Source organism: Carcharodon carcharias, chromosome 17 (assembly GCF_017639515.1).
Source record: "Carcharodon carcharias isolate sCarCar2 chromosome 17, sCarCar2.pri, whole genome shotgun sequence".
Classification (NCBI taxonomy): domain Eukaryota; kingdom Metazoa; phylum Chordata; class Chondrichthyes; order Lamniformes; family Lamnidae; genus Carcharodon; species Carcharodon carcharias.
The window spans coordinates 9,034,668-9,052,368 of NC_054483.1; the positions used below are offsets into that span (position 1 = coordinate 9,034,668).

At 51.4% G+C, this 17,701-nt stretch overlaps 1 protein-coding gene across 1 annotated transcript in view; it reads left to right on the forward strand.

Annotated features, from left to right (window-relative positions):
* gpat4 (glycerol-3-phosphate acyltransferase 4) overlaps positions 1-17,701 on the forward strand; it is a 50,892-nt gene continuing 33,191 nt past the window's right edge. The window contains exon 1 of the mRNA XM_041210364.1: positions 1-241. Coding sequence (XP_041066298.1) covers positions 77-241 — 165 coding nt within the window. The 5' untranslated portion in view covers positions 1-76. The remainder of the gene's footprint in view (positions 242-17,701) is intronic.

The following is a 17,701-nucleotide window of genomic DNA, read 5'->3' on the forward strand; positions in this document are numbered from 1 at the left end:
GCCAGCTAGGTGTGAGGGGTGGAGCCAGTGAGGGCTACAGAGGTGAGAGGTCAGCTGGGTGAGTGGGGCTGCAGTCATGTCGTTCCTCTTGCCCTTCGACAGCCTGGTCTGTACCCTGCTGGGCATCTCGCTGACTGTTTGGATCACCCTCCTCCTGGTCTTCATCATAGTGCCTGCCATCTTTGGTGTGTCCTTTGGCATCCGCAAGCTCTACATGAAAACCCTGCTGAAAATCTTTGAGGTAGGTCTGATAGCATTGGAACAAGTGATGAATAACACTGGGATCCGGGAACGAGGGGTACAACTCACTGTATAATTGCCCGACCCATCCCGATGGAATTATTCGGCTATTTTAGTGGACATCTTCATCATTTATTTCAAGGAACTCTTAAAATAGCTGAGTGATTCTGTGTGTCGGGGCGGGGAGGGTCTGATGGTCTCCCAGTTGTACGCGGTAAGCAAAATGACCAAGATGCTTGTGACCGGGCACTATGCTTTGGGAAGGCTCCCACCACCTTCGAGAAGAGATTTATTGGAATGACACCAGAGTTGAGAGACTTTAGTTTTGTGAGAAGGTTGGAGAAACTCAGGTTGTTCTCCTTAAGAGCAGAGAAGAGAAGATTTGATAGGGGTGTTCAAAATGACAAATTGTTTTGATGGAGTAAATAAGGAGAAGCTGTCTCCAGTGGCAAAGAGACCAGTAACCAGAGAAAACAGAATTTAAAGGGTTTGGCAGGACTCCAGAGTATCTAATTGGATAGCTCTTTGAAAGAGCTGGCACAGGTATTACAGGCTGAATGGCCTCCTGCGTGCTGTACCTTTCCATGGTCTATGGTATTTTAGTCTGCCTGAATGCCTGATGTGACCTCGCTCTGACTGTATGCTATCAGGATGTGTATGTCAAGATAGTTGGATATCACTGGGAATTCTGTACACTGTCCTGGTTCAAGTGCAAACACTTCACACTATGTTGATTTTAATGATGAAAAACTGCCCAGTGGCACACTTGCAGATTTTGTTTTGTGCGCCAACGATTTTGACAATTATTTGTAAACTGTGCTGATGACATAATGCGAACTTCAAGCAGCCAAAATTAATATTATAAAGAATTATTTTTATATTATTTGAATCTGTCCCTCTCGGGAGACGATGGACTGCGCCCTGGCGCCTGTCACCTCCATATTGAACACCGTCTGCTGTGGCCATAGAAGCTGATTCGGCAGTGGCAGTCCCATCCACAGCTGGCACAGGCGAATAATGTTGGCCAAGGTCGACTGATGTTTTTTCCCTCCGGCAGGCTCTCCTTTCCACCATCTGACCATTTGTCCTCAGCTTGTTCCACACCCTTCCTGACTGCTTTTATTACCAGGTGCCCCAGCCAGGAGCAAGGACTTGCCATGCACCGACTCTGATCCCAGGTTTTGCTTGTAACCCAGATGTGGGCCTTGTGCCCAATAGCAAGCTCATCATGCAGCATAGAAAGAATTTGCATTTTTATAACCCCTTTCACAGCCTCGGCTCATCAATTACCATTGTAACCATTATCATGTGTGTCAGAATGTTGGGATTCAAACTGATGACTGATGGAGGTGTTTGGGAACATAGGACTGAACAGGGGGAGGCCATCCAGCCCCTCAAGCCTGACCTGCCGCTCGAGGAGATCATGACTGACCTGTGACCTAACTCCACAAACTTGCCATTGCTCTATAATCACTGTTAATAAAAATCTATCAACCCCAGTTTTAAATTTAACAATTGATTTAGTGTCAATTGCCATTTGCGGAAGAGAGTTCCAAACTTCTACCACCCTTTGCCTGTTGAAGTGTTTCCTAATTTCACTCCTGAAAGGTCTGGGTCTAATTTTTAGACTGTGCCCCTTAAGTCCTAGACTCCCCAGCCAGTGGAAATAGTTTCTCCCTATCTACTCTATCTGCTCCCTATAATATCTTGAAAACTTAAATCAAATCACCCCTTAACCTTCAAAATTCCAGGGAATACAACTCTGCTTTATTTAATCCCTCCTTGTAATTTCAACCTTTGGATTCCAGGTATCAATTCACCTCCCACTGATCTTCTGTCATTTGACCCAGGAAGAAACCTGTCCTGTGAAAAGAGGGAAGGGGGCAGGACATCATTTCCAGTGATTGAGCGGGTCAGAGCAAGGGAATGGCATGGATTCTAGATCGAATTTAGGGTCGGGAAGAAGAAACAGGCTTTTCACATAGATGGTTGCATGATTGTTGAATGGGTTTGCAATTGAAGCAGAATATCATTTAAGAGCTGGTTAGGTAGCTGAAAAAGGTGGGGAGAAAGAGGTATAGGGACAGAACACACAAATGGGATTTATTGACTGCAGTTTATGATCAAAGTTTTCAAGACATTAAAGGGAACGGATGGGGTGGGTAGACAGAAACTATTTCTGCTGTTTGGGGAGTCTAGGACTAAGGGGCAGAGTCTAAGAATGAGAGGCAGACCTTTCAGAAGTGAAATGGGGAATGGGATTTAGACGCCAGTTTATGTGCCAGGTAAACACCATGATGGACTGGTCCCACCTTCTCAGTTCTGTGAAACAATGTGCCTGGGTTAAGGACCTCTTCCATAGGAGGAGACCATCCAATCCATCGGCCCTGAAGCATCTCTCTAAAAGCAATCCCATTCCCTCTTCTTTCCTCTTGTACACTTGCCTTTTCCAAGATTTGTCCCCTTGCCTTTGGAAAGCGACTTTGAATTCTGCTTCCACCTGCTCATTGTGGTCAGGATTTTCACGTGCAAATCCTCTGTGTAAAAACAAGTCATTCCAATCTCTCCATTTTGATATTTTGGCAATCAGAAATTTACCTCCTTCAGTTGCCAACACACTGATCATTGAAAGTTGTTTTTCCCGATTTGCAAAATCAAATTCTCTCAATTTTCAACCCATCTTCGCCTAATCCCCCTTGTTCCAGTGAGCAGAGCCCCAGTTTGGTCAATATCTCCACACAGCGAAGCTTCTTTATCTTTGCGACCATAGTGCATACCTTCTGCACCCTTTCAGTGGCAAGAATAGGGTAAAGCCCCTAAAACTTAACACTGCAGTCTAATCAATACTTTGTGCTGGATGAGCATTGCACCTTTGTTTTTGGACTCTCTACCCTTGTTCATGAACCCTATGCTGTTCTGACAGCTTTATCAATTTATCCTACCACTTTTCAAGATTTCTAGCAATTGTTTACATTGCATAGAGACCTTACAAATAGAACTGTGCTCTTGATAGTGTTCTTGCTGAAGGGCAGGGGAAGGACCACTAACTAAGGGCCATGTAACTGTCTTGTAGCCAGAGACACAAGTAGCAAATTCGCTAAGGACCATGCTGCACAAGTCCCTTTGAGGTGTGTTATAATTGCTGCCAATGTATGATAGATTTGGTGTTCCAGTAACATGCAAAGAGCTATAATCTAATCTTAGTTCTAGTTTTTTTAAGACCAAAGTTGCAATCTTAGAAGAATTATATATCTGGACTGAGAGATTAGATTACAACTTTGAGCAAGCTCTCTTTATTTACAGTACAGTACACACTGTTTCAACTCCATTGAGTCGGGGACAGTTGCTCCTGTTATTACTTGCTGTTCTTGTGTCTGACATTCTCTATATGGTTAAGTGAGGGCCTTGCTGCATTTAGGTTCTATAATTAATTGGAAATTCTGTATTCATTCCACTGTGAGTTTGCAAGATCACAAGGCCAGAATTTGTGACATGTTCAAGTTTGCGAGCTTAGACTCATTGTAATGAATGGGTGGATCTCATGGGCTGGTGAGGGCAGGAGCAGAAAATCCCAGTTCAAAAGCTGTGACTGAATACTACCCTTGCAAACTTGCAATCGCTCTTTCGCCTTGGACTTGTGCTGGCTCATGTTCCCACAGGCACCTGCTGTACCCCAGTACTTAAGCCAAGTGGACATTGTTCACAGGTGACCCAGATATATGGTTAACCTCAATCTAATTGCTATAAATCCCCACACAGAGCACACTTGCGGTTAGCGGTTTTTGGCTCTACATGAAAGAAGAGTGTTGAGGCATTGGAAGGAGATCAGTTCAGGTTCATGAGGATATTCTTTACTGTGAGGAAGTATGAAGAAAGACTCTGGGTTGTTTCCATCAGGACTGCAGAGATTAAGGGATGATTTGATGCAGTTGCCTAACATTATGAAAGATAGGTCACCACTGGTAGCTGCGCCTTCAGCTGCTAAGATCCTAAGCTCTAGAATACCCTCCATTCTGCCTCTCTGTCTCCTCTAAGACCCTCCTGAAAACTTGTCGCTGCTCTAATTTCTCCTTATGTGGCTCAGTGTCAAATTTTCTTCAGTGTCGCTCCTGTGACATGGCTTGGGACATTTTACAGTGTTAAATGGGACAATAGATGGAAATAGATTGTTTCCTGTCTAGAACAAAGGACGTGGGTGTAAGATCAAATTGAAGCGATTTGGGATATTAGATTTGGGAATCTTACACGGAGGGTTTATACTCTGAAACGAGTTAGTGCTTGAAGTAGAGACAAACACTGAAGAATGGGATAGGAAGAAGGAAATAAAGGGCAATGGAAACAGGGCAGGTAGATGGGGTGGTTGTGTGGAGGACAAACGCCCAACACTGACTGGATGGGCTCAATGGCCTGCTTGTTGTTTGCGACTTTTAAGCACTCACATTGCTTCTTGTTCATTCTGAGCCCCCTCCACTGTGTATCAAGAAACAAGAGAGAGCCAGGATCGATGGAATTAATTCTCTTGTCTGCAAGTTCTTACCTCGGGAAAACTCTTTTCTTAAAAAAACCCCTTCTATTCAGCTAAACTTCAGTTTTCCTTCTCCTTTTCTCCTGCCTGGGGTCCACTTATCTAGGCCAATAGGTGCACAGCAAGCTCCCTCAAACAGTAATGTGATAATGAGTAGATAATCTTTTCTTTTGGTGGTGTTGATTGAGGGATAAATATTGGACAGGACCCGGGGGGTGGGTGGGGGGAGAACTTGCCTATTTGTCTTCGAAAGTGTGCCATGGGATCGTTTACATCCATCAGACCAGGTGGAAAGGTTTAACATCTCATCAGGAAGACCTCTGACAGTACAATGTAGGCAAGCACATCCCAAGGGGTTTCACTGAAGTGTAAGCTGATGAACGTTGAGGTGAAGCAAAGAAGGCGCTGTTCTGAGAGCTGCCCGGACGCCTGCTTAAAGAGGTGGCTTTTAATGAGGGCCTTAAAGGAACTGAGGGAGGTGGAGAGGCTTTGGGAGGGAATTCCAGAGCAGAGCAACTCGATGGCAGGTTACCAGGCCATCGCTGATGGTGATGAGCGAGTGAAAGCACAAGAGGCTGACGTTAACAGAATGCAGAAGGTGGCCAGGAGAGCAGTGAAATAGTTTTGTTTGGAGATATTGAAAGCATGATGTGTTTCAACATCAGATGGGCAGATTGTGGCGACAGGCTGGTCTCTGTGATGAAGAAGGCCCTGCTGGTGGAAGCTCAGTTCAGGGCACCAAGGTTGGAAAGTCTATTTCAGCTGATACAGTGGCTCGGCGGGGAAATGGAGGCTCTGGTCTCTGGAAATGATGGCTCTCCCAGGCCTGGAAGTAGAAGTGGACGCTGTAGTTTGTACAGAAGCAGTGAAAGGGAAATGTGGAGTAGAGCAGGATTCATCAGCGTACACAGGAACAACAGAGAAAACAAACAACTCAGATGGTGCCATTCTCTCAGTTCCTTCGCCTCCGTTGCATCTGTTCCGATGATGCTACCTTCAAAAACAGTTCCTCTGACATGTCCTCCTTCTTCCTTAACCGAGGTTTTCCACCCACGGTTTTTGACAGGGCCCTCAACCGTGTCCGGCACATCCCCCGCGCATCCGCCCTCACGCCTTCTCCTCCCTCCCAGAAACATGATAGGGTCCCCCTTGTCCTCACTTATCACCCCACCAACCTCCACATTCAAAGGTTCATCCTCCGCCATTTCCGCCAACTCCAGCATGATGCCACTACCAAACACATCTTCCCTTCACCCTCACTATCGGCATTCCATACGGATCGTTCCCTCCAGGACACCCTCGTCCACTCCCCCATCACCCCCTACTCCCCAACCCCCACCTATGGCACCACCCCATGCCCACGCAAAAGATGTAACACCTGCCCCTTCACTTCCTCTCTCCTCACCGTCCAAGGGCCCTAACACTCCTTTCAAGTGAAGCAACATTTCACTTGCATTTCCCCCAACTTAGTGTACTGCATTCGTTGCTCCCAATGCGGGAGAGACCAAACGTAAACTAGGCGACCGCTTTGCAGAACACCTGCGGTCTGTCCGCAAGAATGACCCAAACCTCCCTGTCGCTTGCCATTTTAACACTCCACCCTGCTCTCTTGCCCACATGTCTGTCCTTGGCTTGCTGCATTGTTCCAGTGAAGCCCAACGCAAACTGGAGGAACAGCACCTCATCTTCCGACTAGGGACTTTACAGCCTTCCGGACTGAATATTGAATTCAACAACTTTAGGTCTTGACCTCCCTCCTCCATCCCCATCCCCCTTCTGTTTCTTCCCCCTTCCTTTTATTTTTTTCCAATAAATTATATAGATTTTTCTTTTTCCCACCTATTTCCATTATTTTAAAATATTTTTAAATCTTTTATGCTCCCCCCGCCCCCACTAGAGCTATACCTTGAATGCCCTACCATCCATTCTTAATTAGCACATTCGTTTAGATAATATCACCAACTTCGACACCTATGTGTTCTTTTGTTCTGCCGTCCGTGACATCTTTTGATGATCTGCTTCTATCACTGCTTTTTCCTACAACCACACCAACCCCCTCCACTTCTCTCCCCCGACCCAAACCCACCCACCCCCACCCAACCCCCGCACCACCACCTTAAACCAGCTTATATTTCAACCCTTCCTGGGATTCACCTAGTTCTGTCGAAGGGTCATGAGGATTCGAAACGTCAACACTTTTCTTCTCCGCCGATGCTGGCTGACCTGCTGAGTTTTTCCAGGTAATTCTGTTTTTATTTTGGATTTCCAGCATCCGCAGTTTTTTGTTTTTAACTCAGATGGTGCCTTTCACAAACTGGAGATGTCTGAAAATGCTATCAAGTACTGGGAATGAAAAACGTGCCAGTAAAATCCGTCTGAAGTGTAGTCACTGGTGTAATGCAGGAAAGCAGCAGCAAATTTGGACACAAAGAGCAGCTTGTGATTTCAGTGATGTTAGCTGAGGGATCATTGTTGGTCAAGGCACAGGGAGAACTGCCGTGGGAACTTTAATATGCACCTGAGAAGGCTCATGGGGATTAAGCTTAATATCTTGTGTGACAGTCCGATAGTGCAGCGCTCCCTCAGTGCGGCGGTCCCGCAGTACTGCCCCTCCAACAGTGCGGCGCTCCCGCAGTACTACCCCTCCAACAGTGCGGCGCTCCCGCAGTACTTACCCCTCCAACAGTGCGGCGCTCCCGCAGTACTTACCCCTCCAACAGTGCGGCGCTCCCGCAGTACTGCCCCTCCGACAGTGCGGCGCTCCCGCAGTACTGCCCCTCCGACAGTGCGGCGCTCCCGCAGTACTGCCCCTCTGACAGTGCGGCGCTCCCGCAGTACTGCCCCTCCGACAGTGCGGCGCTCCCGCAGTACTGCCCCTCCCTCAGTGCGGCGCTCCCGCAGTACTGCCCCTCCAACAGTGCGGCGCTCCCGCAGTACTGCCCCTCCAACAGTGCGGCGCTCCCGCAGTACTGCCCCTCCGACAGTGCGGCACTCCCGCAGTACTGCCCCTCCGACAGTGCGGCACTCCCGCAGTACTGCCCCTCCGACAGTGCGGCGCTTCCTCAGTACTGCCGCTCCAACAGTGCGGCGCTCCCACAGTACTACCCCTCCAACAGTGCGGCGTTCCCGCAGAACTGCCCCTCCGACAGTGCGGTACTCCCGCAGTACTGCCCCTCTAACAGTGCGGCGCTCCCGCAGTACTACCCCTCCAACAGTGTGGCGCTCCCGCAGTACTACCCCTCCAACAGTGCGGCGCTCCCGCAGTACTGCCCCTCCGACAGTGCGGCGCTCCCGCAGTACTGCCCCTCCGACAGTGCGGCGCTCCCGCAGTATTGCCCCTCCGACAGTGCGGCGCTCCCGCAGTACTGCCCCTCCGACAGTGCGGCGCTCCCGCAGTACTGCCCCTCCCTCAGTGCGGCGCTCCCGCAGTACTGCCCCTCCAACAGTGCGGCGCTCCCGCAGTACTGCCCCTCCGACAGTGCGGCACTCCCGCAGTACTGCCCCTCCGACACTGCGGCGCTCCTCAGTACTGCCCCTCCGACACTGTGGCGCTCCTCAGTACTGCCCCTCCGACACTGCGGCACTCCCTCGGTACTGCCCCTCTGACAGTGCGGTGTTCCCTCAGTACTGCCCCTTCGACAGCACGGTGTTCCCTCAGTACTGCCCCTCCGACAGTGCGGCGTTCCCTTAGTACTGCCCCTCCGACAGTGCGGCGTTCCCTTAGTACTGCCCCTTCGACAGCAAGGTGTTCCCTCAGTACTGCCCCTCTGACAGTGCGGCGTTCCCTCAGTACTGCCCCTCCGACAGCACGGCGTTTCCTCAGTATTTACCCTCCAACAGTGCGGCGCTCCCTCAGTACTGACCCTCCGACAGCGCGGCGCTCCCTGAGTACTGACCCTCCGACAGCGCGGCGCTCCCTGAGTACTGACCCTCCGACAGCGCGGCGCTCCCTGAGTACTGACCCTCCGACAGCGCGGCGCTCCCTGAGTACTGACCCTCCGACAGCGCGGCGCTCCCTGAGTACTGACCCTCCGACAGCGCGGCGCTCCCTGAGTACTGACCCTCCGACAGCGCGGCGCTCCCTGAGTACTGACCCTCCGACAGCGCGGCGCTCCCTGAGTACTGACCCTCCGACAGCGCGGCGCTCCCTCCGTACGGACCTTCCGACAGCGCGGCGCACCCTCAGTACTGACCCTCCCAAAGCGCGGCGCTCCCTCAGTACTGACCCTCCGACAGTATGGCGCTCCCTCAGCACTGAACCTCTGACAGTGCGGTGCTCCCTCAGTACTGACCCTCCGACAGCGCAGCGCTCCCTCAGTACTGACCCTCCGACAGCGCAGCGCTCCCTCAGTACTGACCCTCCGACAGCACAGCGCTCCCTCAGTACTGACCCCCCGACAGCGCAGCGCTCCCTCAGTACTGACCGTCCGACAGCGCAGCGCTCCCTCAGTACTGACCCTCCGACAGCGCAGCACTCCCTCAGTACTGACCCTCCGACACTGCGGCGCTCCTCAGTACTGCCCCTCCGACACTGCGGCACTCCCTCAGTACTGCCCCTCCGACAGTGCGGCGTTCCCTCAGTACTGCCCCTTCGACAGCACGGCGCTCCCTCAGTACTGCCCCTCTGACAGTGCGGCGCTCCCTCAGTACTGACCCTCCGACAGCGCGGCGCTCCCTGAGTACTGACCCTCCGACAGCGCGGCGCTCCCTGAGTACTGACCCTCCGACAGCGCGGCGCTCCCTGAGTACTGACCCTCCGACAGCGCGGCGCTCCCTGAGTACTGACCCTCCGACAGCGCGGCGCTCCCTGAGTACTGACCCTCCCAACGCGCGGCGCTCCCTCAGTACGGACCTTCCGACAGCGCGGCGCACCCTCAGTACTGACCCTCCCAACGCGCGGCGCTCCCTCAGTACTGACCCTCCGACAGTACGGCGCTCCCTCAGCACTGAACCTCCGACAGTGCGGCGCTCCCTCAGTACTGATCCTCCGACAGCGCAGCGCTCCCTCAGTACTGACCCTCCGACAGCGCAGCGCTCCCTCAGTACTGACCCTCCAACAGCGCAGCGCTCCCTCAGTACTGACCCTCCAACAGCGCAGCGCTCCCTCAGTACTGACCCTCCGACAGCGCAGCGCTCCCTCAGTACTGACCCTCCGACAGCGGAGCGCTCCCTCAGTACTGACCCTCCGACAGCGCAGCGCTCCCTCAGTACTGACCCTCCGACAGCGCAGCACAGCTCCCTCAGTACTGACCCTCCGACAGCGCAGCACTCCCTCAGTACTGACCCTCCGACAGCGCAGCGCTCCCTCAGTACTGACCCTCCGACAGCGCGGCGCTCCCTCAGTACTGACCCTCTGACAGCGCGGCGCTCCCTCAGTACTGACCTTCCGTCAGCGCGGCGCTCCCTCAGTACTGACCCTCCGACAGCGCGGCGCTCCCTCAGTACTGACCCTCCGACAGCGCGGCGCTCCCTCAGTACTGACCTTCCGACAGCGCGGCGCTCCCTCAGTACTGACCCTCCGACAGCACAGTGCTTCCTCAGTACTGACCCTCCGACAGCGCGGCACTCCCTCAGTACTGACCTTCCGACAGCGCGGCACTCCCTCTGATGGTGTAGGCGAACTGTACATTGTAAATTAATATTTGCTGCACTGAACTTGTGTAAGTTGGTAGTGAACATGAAGTCATTCAGTTGCAGGAAACCTACATTTAAAGCAGGTATGTTTTTGCATGGAATAAAGCAATCTTTTTATTAACCAAATCTCTGTTGAGGTGTACAGTTAAATGAAGAAGCACAAAGCTTGTTTGATGAGAGTCTGATGTTTTTGCTGATGGTGAGTGCCAGCAGGAACTGGATGACCTGTTATGCAAACCAGGTGACAGCTGCTCAGTAACTGAGCCTGACACTGCGACCTAAAGGAACATGCTTGTCAACAGAGCACTGAAGCCTGAATAACCAGCAGCAACGTACTCTGCAGAGTTAGCCACACTGTAAGGATGGGAATGTAACATTAACTGGAAAAATGCCTGTGTCGCCACAGAGATAAAGCAAAAGGTCACGTCAAATCTAGGCGATCAAAAGTGCGTTGCTGTTCAGTGAGATGTTAAGCATGTGCCCCCCCCCCCCCCCCCCCCCCCCCCGCCCCCATCCCCACACAATATACTCCAGCAGTCGATGAAGTGTCAGGTAAGGGATACCCAGTGACGGTAAGTCACAGAGCCACGAAAAGCTCGTCCTTACAACCAGTGCACAATCCTGGACGTGGTCATCACTAGCCGGAGAGATACAGATAGTGATACAGTCACTGGTGCAAGTGTTGGGGAAATGCTGAGAAAACCTGCTGGCAGAGATTAGCGACATGGCAAGGTGCTGTACGCTGATTACAGTAGATTAACCAGTATAATACCTCTTCAAAGCTGCACATAGTTAGACTTCAGCTGGGATCTGATTGTCGTGGATCATAAATGTGCACGTTTCAACAATCGCTAGAGCTGTGTCATTGTTTCGTCCTTCTGCTCAATTTCTATTTCCCAGAAGGCGCGGGACTGTATCCCCTGGAGTTAGAAGTATGGGAGGTGATTTAATTGAAACATATCAAATTTTCAGGGGCTTGACAGCTCAAGGAGTTGTGAATCTTTGGAATTCTCTGCCCCAGATTGTTTCGAATGCACCTAATGATCCAGTAAAGCTCAACGCAAACTGGAGGAACAGCACCTCATCTTCCGATTAGACACTTTACAGCCATCCGGACTAAACACTGAGTTCAACAACTTCAGGACAGGAACTCTCTCCTCCATCTTGACCCCATTTTTGATCCCTTTTTAAAAAATATTTATTTTTTTGATTTTTATATATTTTTTTCCCACCTATTTTTATTATTATTATTTTTAAAATTTATTTCCATTCATTGTTTTATCCCCACTTTTTAGCCTATTTTGATCTTTTCTCTCACACCTTCCCCACCCCCGGCCATCTGTTGCTTGCTCATCCTGCTTTCTACTCTTAATGTCATCATTAGCACCTCCTTCAGCCAGTATATCACAACCATCAACACCCCTTCGACCTTTTGTCTATGACATCTTTTGCAATCTCTCCTTTGCCTCCACCTGCCACTGGCCTTCTATCCAACTCTACCTGTCCCACCCCCTTAAACAGTATAAATTTCACCACATTTCTACTTCTCTTTAGTTCTGAAGAAGAGTCATACGGACTCAAAACGTTAACTCTGTCTGTCTGTCTCTCTCTCTCTCGCTCCACAGATACTTTCAGACCTGCTGAGCTTTTCCAGCAATTTTTGTTTTTGTTTAACAATTTCAAAGTTTGTGGATGACACAAAGCTTGGGAAAATTGAAAATTGTGAGAAGGACAGTGCAGAACTTCAAAAGGACATTGACACATTGGTGGAGTGGGCAGATAGGTGGCAGATGAGTTCAATGGGGAGAAGTGTGAAGTGATACACTTTAGTACAAAGAACATGGAGAGACAGTATAAAGTAAGGGTGTGCAGGAACAGAGAGATCTGGGTGTATATGTGTATTAAGTACATAAGTCATTAAAGGTGGCAGGACAGGTAGAGAGTGTTGTTACTAAAGCATACAGTATTCTAGGCTTCATTAATAGGAGCATAGAGTACAAGAGCAGGGAGGTTTTGATGAACTTATATAAGACACTGGTTTGTCCTTAGCTGGAGTACTGTGTACAGCTCTGTGCACCACACTATAGGAAGAATGTGAATGCTTTGGAGCGAGTGCAGAAGAGGCTTACGAGAATGGTTCCAGGGATGAGACACTTCAGTTCTGAGAAAAGATTGGAGAAGTTGGAACAGTTTTCCTTGGAGAGGAGAAGGCTAAGAGAGACTTGATAGAAGTTTTCAAAATCATGAGGGATCCAGACAGATTAGATAGGGAGAAACTTGTTCCCGCTTGTAAATGGATCGAGAACCAGAGGGCACAGTTTTAAAGTGTTTTCCAAAAGAAGCAAATGCAAGGTGAGAAAAAACTTTTTCACACAGCGAGTAGTTAGGGTTTGGAATGCACTGCCTGGAAGTGTGGTGGAGGCAGGTTCAACTGAGGCATTCAAGAGGGCGTTGGATGATTATTTAAATAGAAACAATGTGCAGGGTTACGGGGAAATGGCAGGAGACTGGCACTAAGTTAAAATGCTCAGAAAGCCGGTGCAGACATGATGGGCTGAATACCTCCTTCTACACCGTAACAATTCTGTGATTCTGTCAGAAGGGCGGTCCTGAGGGAGTGCTGTACTGTTGGAGGGTCAGTACTGAGGGAGTGCTGCACTGTCCCAGAGTCAGTACTGAGGGAGTGCTGCACTGTTGGGGGGGTCAGTACTAAGGGAGTGCTGCGCTGTTGGAGGGGTCAGTAGTGAGGGAGTGCTGCACTGTCTCAGGGTCAGTAGTGAGGGAGTGCTGCACTGTCCCAGGATCAGTAGTGAGGGAGTGTTGCACTGTCCCAGGGTCAGTAGTGAGGGAGTGTTGCATTGTCCCAAGGTCAGTAGTGAGGGAGTGTTGCACTGTCCCAGGGTCAGTAGTGAGGGAGTGTTGCACTGTCCCAGGGTCAGTAGTGAGGGAGTGCTGCACTGTCTCAGGGTCAGTAGTGAGGGAGTGCTGCACTGTCCCAGGGTCAGTAGTGAGGGAGTGCTGTACTGTCCCAGGGTCAGTAGTGAGGGAGTGCTGTACTGTCCCAGGGTCAGTAGTGAGGGAGTGCTGCACTGTCCCAGGGTCAGTAGTGAGGGAGTGCTGCACTGTCCCAGGGTCAGTAATGAGGGAGTGCTGCACTGTCCCAGGGTCAGTATTGAGGGGGTGCTGCACTGTCCCAGGGTCAGTAGTGAGGGAATGCTGCATTGTCGGAGGGTCAGTACTGAGGGAGCATTTCACTGTCAGGGAGACAGTTCTACTTTAATTGGGAATTATATAGAAAGTTTAAAAAAAACAGGCACCATCTTGGTGCTGTGCCCCGAAGGCATACCTGGTTTAGCAAGCAGTTTTAGTCCTAATTCTGGACTATCAGAACTGGAACTTGCCTGGAAATGTTAAAGTGGACGCCTGCAGCTTTCGTACCCAAGTGCTGACTGGACATTATTTTCATGGAGCAGTTTCTGTGGGTCCCTTGCACCCATTTCCACTGAAGTTGTGGGATGCTGCAGCTGAGACACAGAGGCAGCATTTAGGATGGCTCAGGGACTGAATGAGAAGGTTCGTAAGCTCTCTGACACAGCACTGGAGGTCCTGCTGGGGGAGGGCCAGAGGAGGAAGCATGTGCTCCAGGGGTAAAAGGTCCAACACCCTGGCCTGTCTTTCTCTCATGCAGCAGCTGGTGAAGCTCGGCCTGGCCTTATGTGCTCCTTCCATTCCTTGTCCAGATAAAGTGAGAGCCCTGGATAGATCAAACTCTCCCTTTCTCCTGGTGCCTTATATAATGTGCTTACTCTATAAAGGTGAAATCCTCAGTGAATTTCCAGAATAAATGTTGATGGAGGGTTGGTGAAGTTTTGACAGTGCCCTACAAAATCTACTGATGTGTTTCAGAAATCCTCTTCAGTCTTCAGCAGCAAGTGTACAGTAAATGGCGATATTCCTTTACATAGTATTTGAAATTCTCGACCAGGATGAGGTTACTCCCAGTCAGCTGCTTGCTGTTAGGAGAGGATGTTTTGATGAAGAACTGTCCACCGGAATGTCGGGAAGGCTCTTTGACGTGCACAAGCAGGCCTCTTAAATGACTCATTCCTTAGAGATTCAGAGGGCAGGCTTCAAGATGGCGTCTTGTGCTAAACATGGACTAAACTTGTGTTTCAGCTCCAGCCCCTATGTTCATCACTGAGACTCTTCAGTGCCTGAAGGAGCCATCATAATCACCTTTTTATTATGTAACATGGTGGTAATCTCTTCATGGTATGCCTCTGCCTCCTGACATAGAGATTGGATGTAAGACAGATGACAGTAACACTGAAAACTGTTTTGTGAGACCGCCTGACAAATATAAGTGGCGGGTGAGGATGTGGATGTTTTAGGCTGAGCTCTCAGCTAATCGGTGTATCTTGTTACAAAGGAGACATTAGTAACAAGAATACTGTGCAGGCTCCAAATGCTGAATAAGTGCAATATTTGAATGTTTAGGATGCTGTCCAGCAGGCTGAAAGTAATTCAAATCAGTGTCCTTTCTAGCTTGTGGAACAGGAGCTGGCAGCCAGCTGTTGCTTTGTACTATCCCTGGAGACAGTTTAAACAAACAAGAAATTGTCGGTGGCCTTAGCTGTCCTTGACGTTTGAGGCTGCTTTTCATGAACGTGCGAAATAATCTTTTTGTTTTACGGTGTTCTTGCTGATTTAAGTGAAATGCTTTGAGTGCTGAGAAGGGAGGACAAAGAGTAGGGCCATTTGACGAATTGGCTAGCTCTTTCAGAGCCAGTGCAGTTATAATGGGCCAAATGAGCACCTTCTGTACTGGATCATTCTCTGCACCCTGTCTCTGTATCAAGCCTGGTGAAGTCTTGTTCAGGTGAGGAGTTTTACTTTCAGCCTCTGTACTGTGAGACATTTTTCCTCTCCTCTTGTCACCCATCCGAGTGCACCTTTTGGTAAATGGAATTGCTGATTTGTTATGCATTCAAGGCAGTTTTTAACTTTGAAACCGTACACTAGAACCAGGCTTAAGCTTGCCTTGGATGTTTGCAGGGCGTTTATACTTCGCCTATCACGTTGTTGGTTGTGCGTCACTCTCTTCCTTTTACCCTGATACTGGAGACTCTGTGTCTGTAGGTGAGCTGGGCCCTGCTTTTAGACAGAGATCCAGATTTAAAAATCAGTGCAGGTACCCTGACTCTAACGGAACTGTGAAATCAATAGCAAGTAATGGGGTTCAGGCTGATAAAACTGTTTCTAGTTGCACCTTCATGTTGTAGATGGCCAGGAGTGCCAGCCAGTGATCTGAGCATAGCTCAAGGCTGCCATGTAAATTATCCTTGGGCAGTCAGTATCTTATTACACTGTAATTTGCAAATTTGTTGTGTGTGTGTGTGTGTGTGTGTGTGTGTGTGTGTGAGACAGTTGGCTGGGTATTAAAGAAGGATGAGATGTAATCAATAGCACGAGGAAGCTGCAAACTGTTTTTTTGCACATAAGACCTATGTTAAAGCCACATTCAACTGCACCTGGTGAGGTGTATCTCTTTCCCAGCAGTGAAAGCAGTCCACAGGGACTGCAGAGTTTCAAGAAGGCAGCTCACCACCACCTTCTCAAGGGCAGCCAGGGATAGGCAATAAATGCTGGCCCAGCCAGTGAAGCTCACATCCCATGAATGAATAATTTTAAAAAAATTCCTCAGCTTGGGATCAAACGCTTCCCTCAACTGGGCCTATTCAAAATCTTCTACTCGTACCCCTTTGAAATATAGCTGATCAATATTAGCAGGGGTCTGATGTGAAACCTGGAGGTCTTTGCAATGTTAATTTTCCTCCCAAAAGATCATTTGAAATCAACGCTAACTTTGTGTGTCATGTTCAACTCGACATTTTGGACAGCAAGTTAAATTCTTTGTGTATTTATTCCAGGGATGGTAATTGGTCAAGCACTGCATGATGCAATACTGAGCCATTCAGACTGAAGTCTCCAGCCTGATCATGGTTCAGAGAATGATTTGGTTTCAATGCCCCCACCCTCCCCCCACCACAACGCCCCCCACCACCCTCCCCCCACCACAACGCCCCCCACCACCCTCCCCCCAACACAACACCCCCCACCACCCTCCCCCCACCACAACGCCCCCCACCACCCTCCCCCCACCACAACACCCCCCACCACCCTCCCCCCACCACAACGCCCCCCACCACAACGCCCCCCACCACCCTCCCCCCACCACAACACCCCCCACCACCCTCCCCCCACCACAACGCCCCCCACCACCCTCCCCCCACCACGACGCCCCCCACCACCCTCCCCCCACCACAACGCCCCCCACCACCCTCCCCCCACCACAACGCCCCCCCACCACCCTCCCCCCACCACAACGCCCCCCACCACCCTCCCCCCACCACAACGCCCCCCACCACCCTCCCCCCACCACAACGCCCCCACCACCCTCCCCCCACCACAACGCCCCCCACCACCCTCCCCCCACCACAACGCCCCCCACCACCCTCCCCCCACCATGCGCCCCCCACCACAACGCCCCCCACCACAACGCCCCCCACCACAACGCCCCTCCACCACCCTCCCCCCACCACAACGCCCCCCACCACCCTCCCCCCACCACAACACCCCCCCACCACGCGCCCCCCCACCACAACGCCCCCCACCACAACGCCCCCCCACCACAACGCCCCCCCACCACAACGCCCCCCCACCACAACGCCCCCCACCACAACGCCCCCCCACCACCCTCCCCCCACCACAACGCCCCCCCACCACGCGCCCCCCACCACGCGCCCCCCACCACAACGCCCCCCACCACAACGCCCCCCACCACAACGCCCCCCACCACAACGCCCCCCACCACAACGCCCCCCACCACAACGCCCCCCACCACAACGCCCCCCACCACAACGCCCCCCACCACAACGCCCCCCACCACAACGCCCCCCACCACAACGCCCCCCACCACAACGCCCCCCACCACAACGCCCCCCACCACAACGCCCCCCACCACAACGCCCCCCACCACAACGCCCCCCACCACAACGCCCCCCACCACAACGCCCCCCACCACAACGCCCCCCACCACAACGCCCCCCACCACAACGCCCCCCACCACAACGCCCCCCACCACAACGCCCCCCACCACAACGCCCCCCACCACAACGCCCCCCACCACAACGCCCCCCACCACAACGCCCCCCACCACAACGCCCCCCACCACAACGCCCCCCACCACAACGCCCCCCACCACAACGCCCCCCACCACAACGCCCCCCACCACAACGCCCC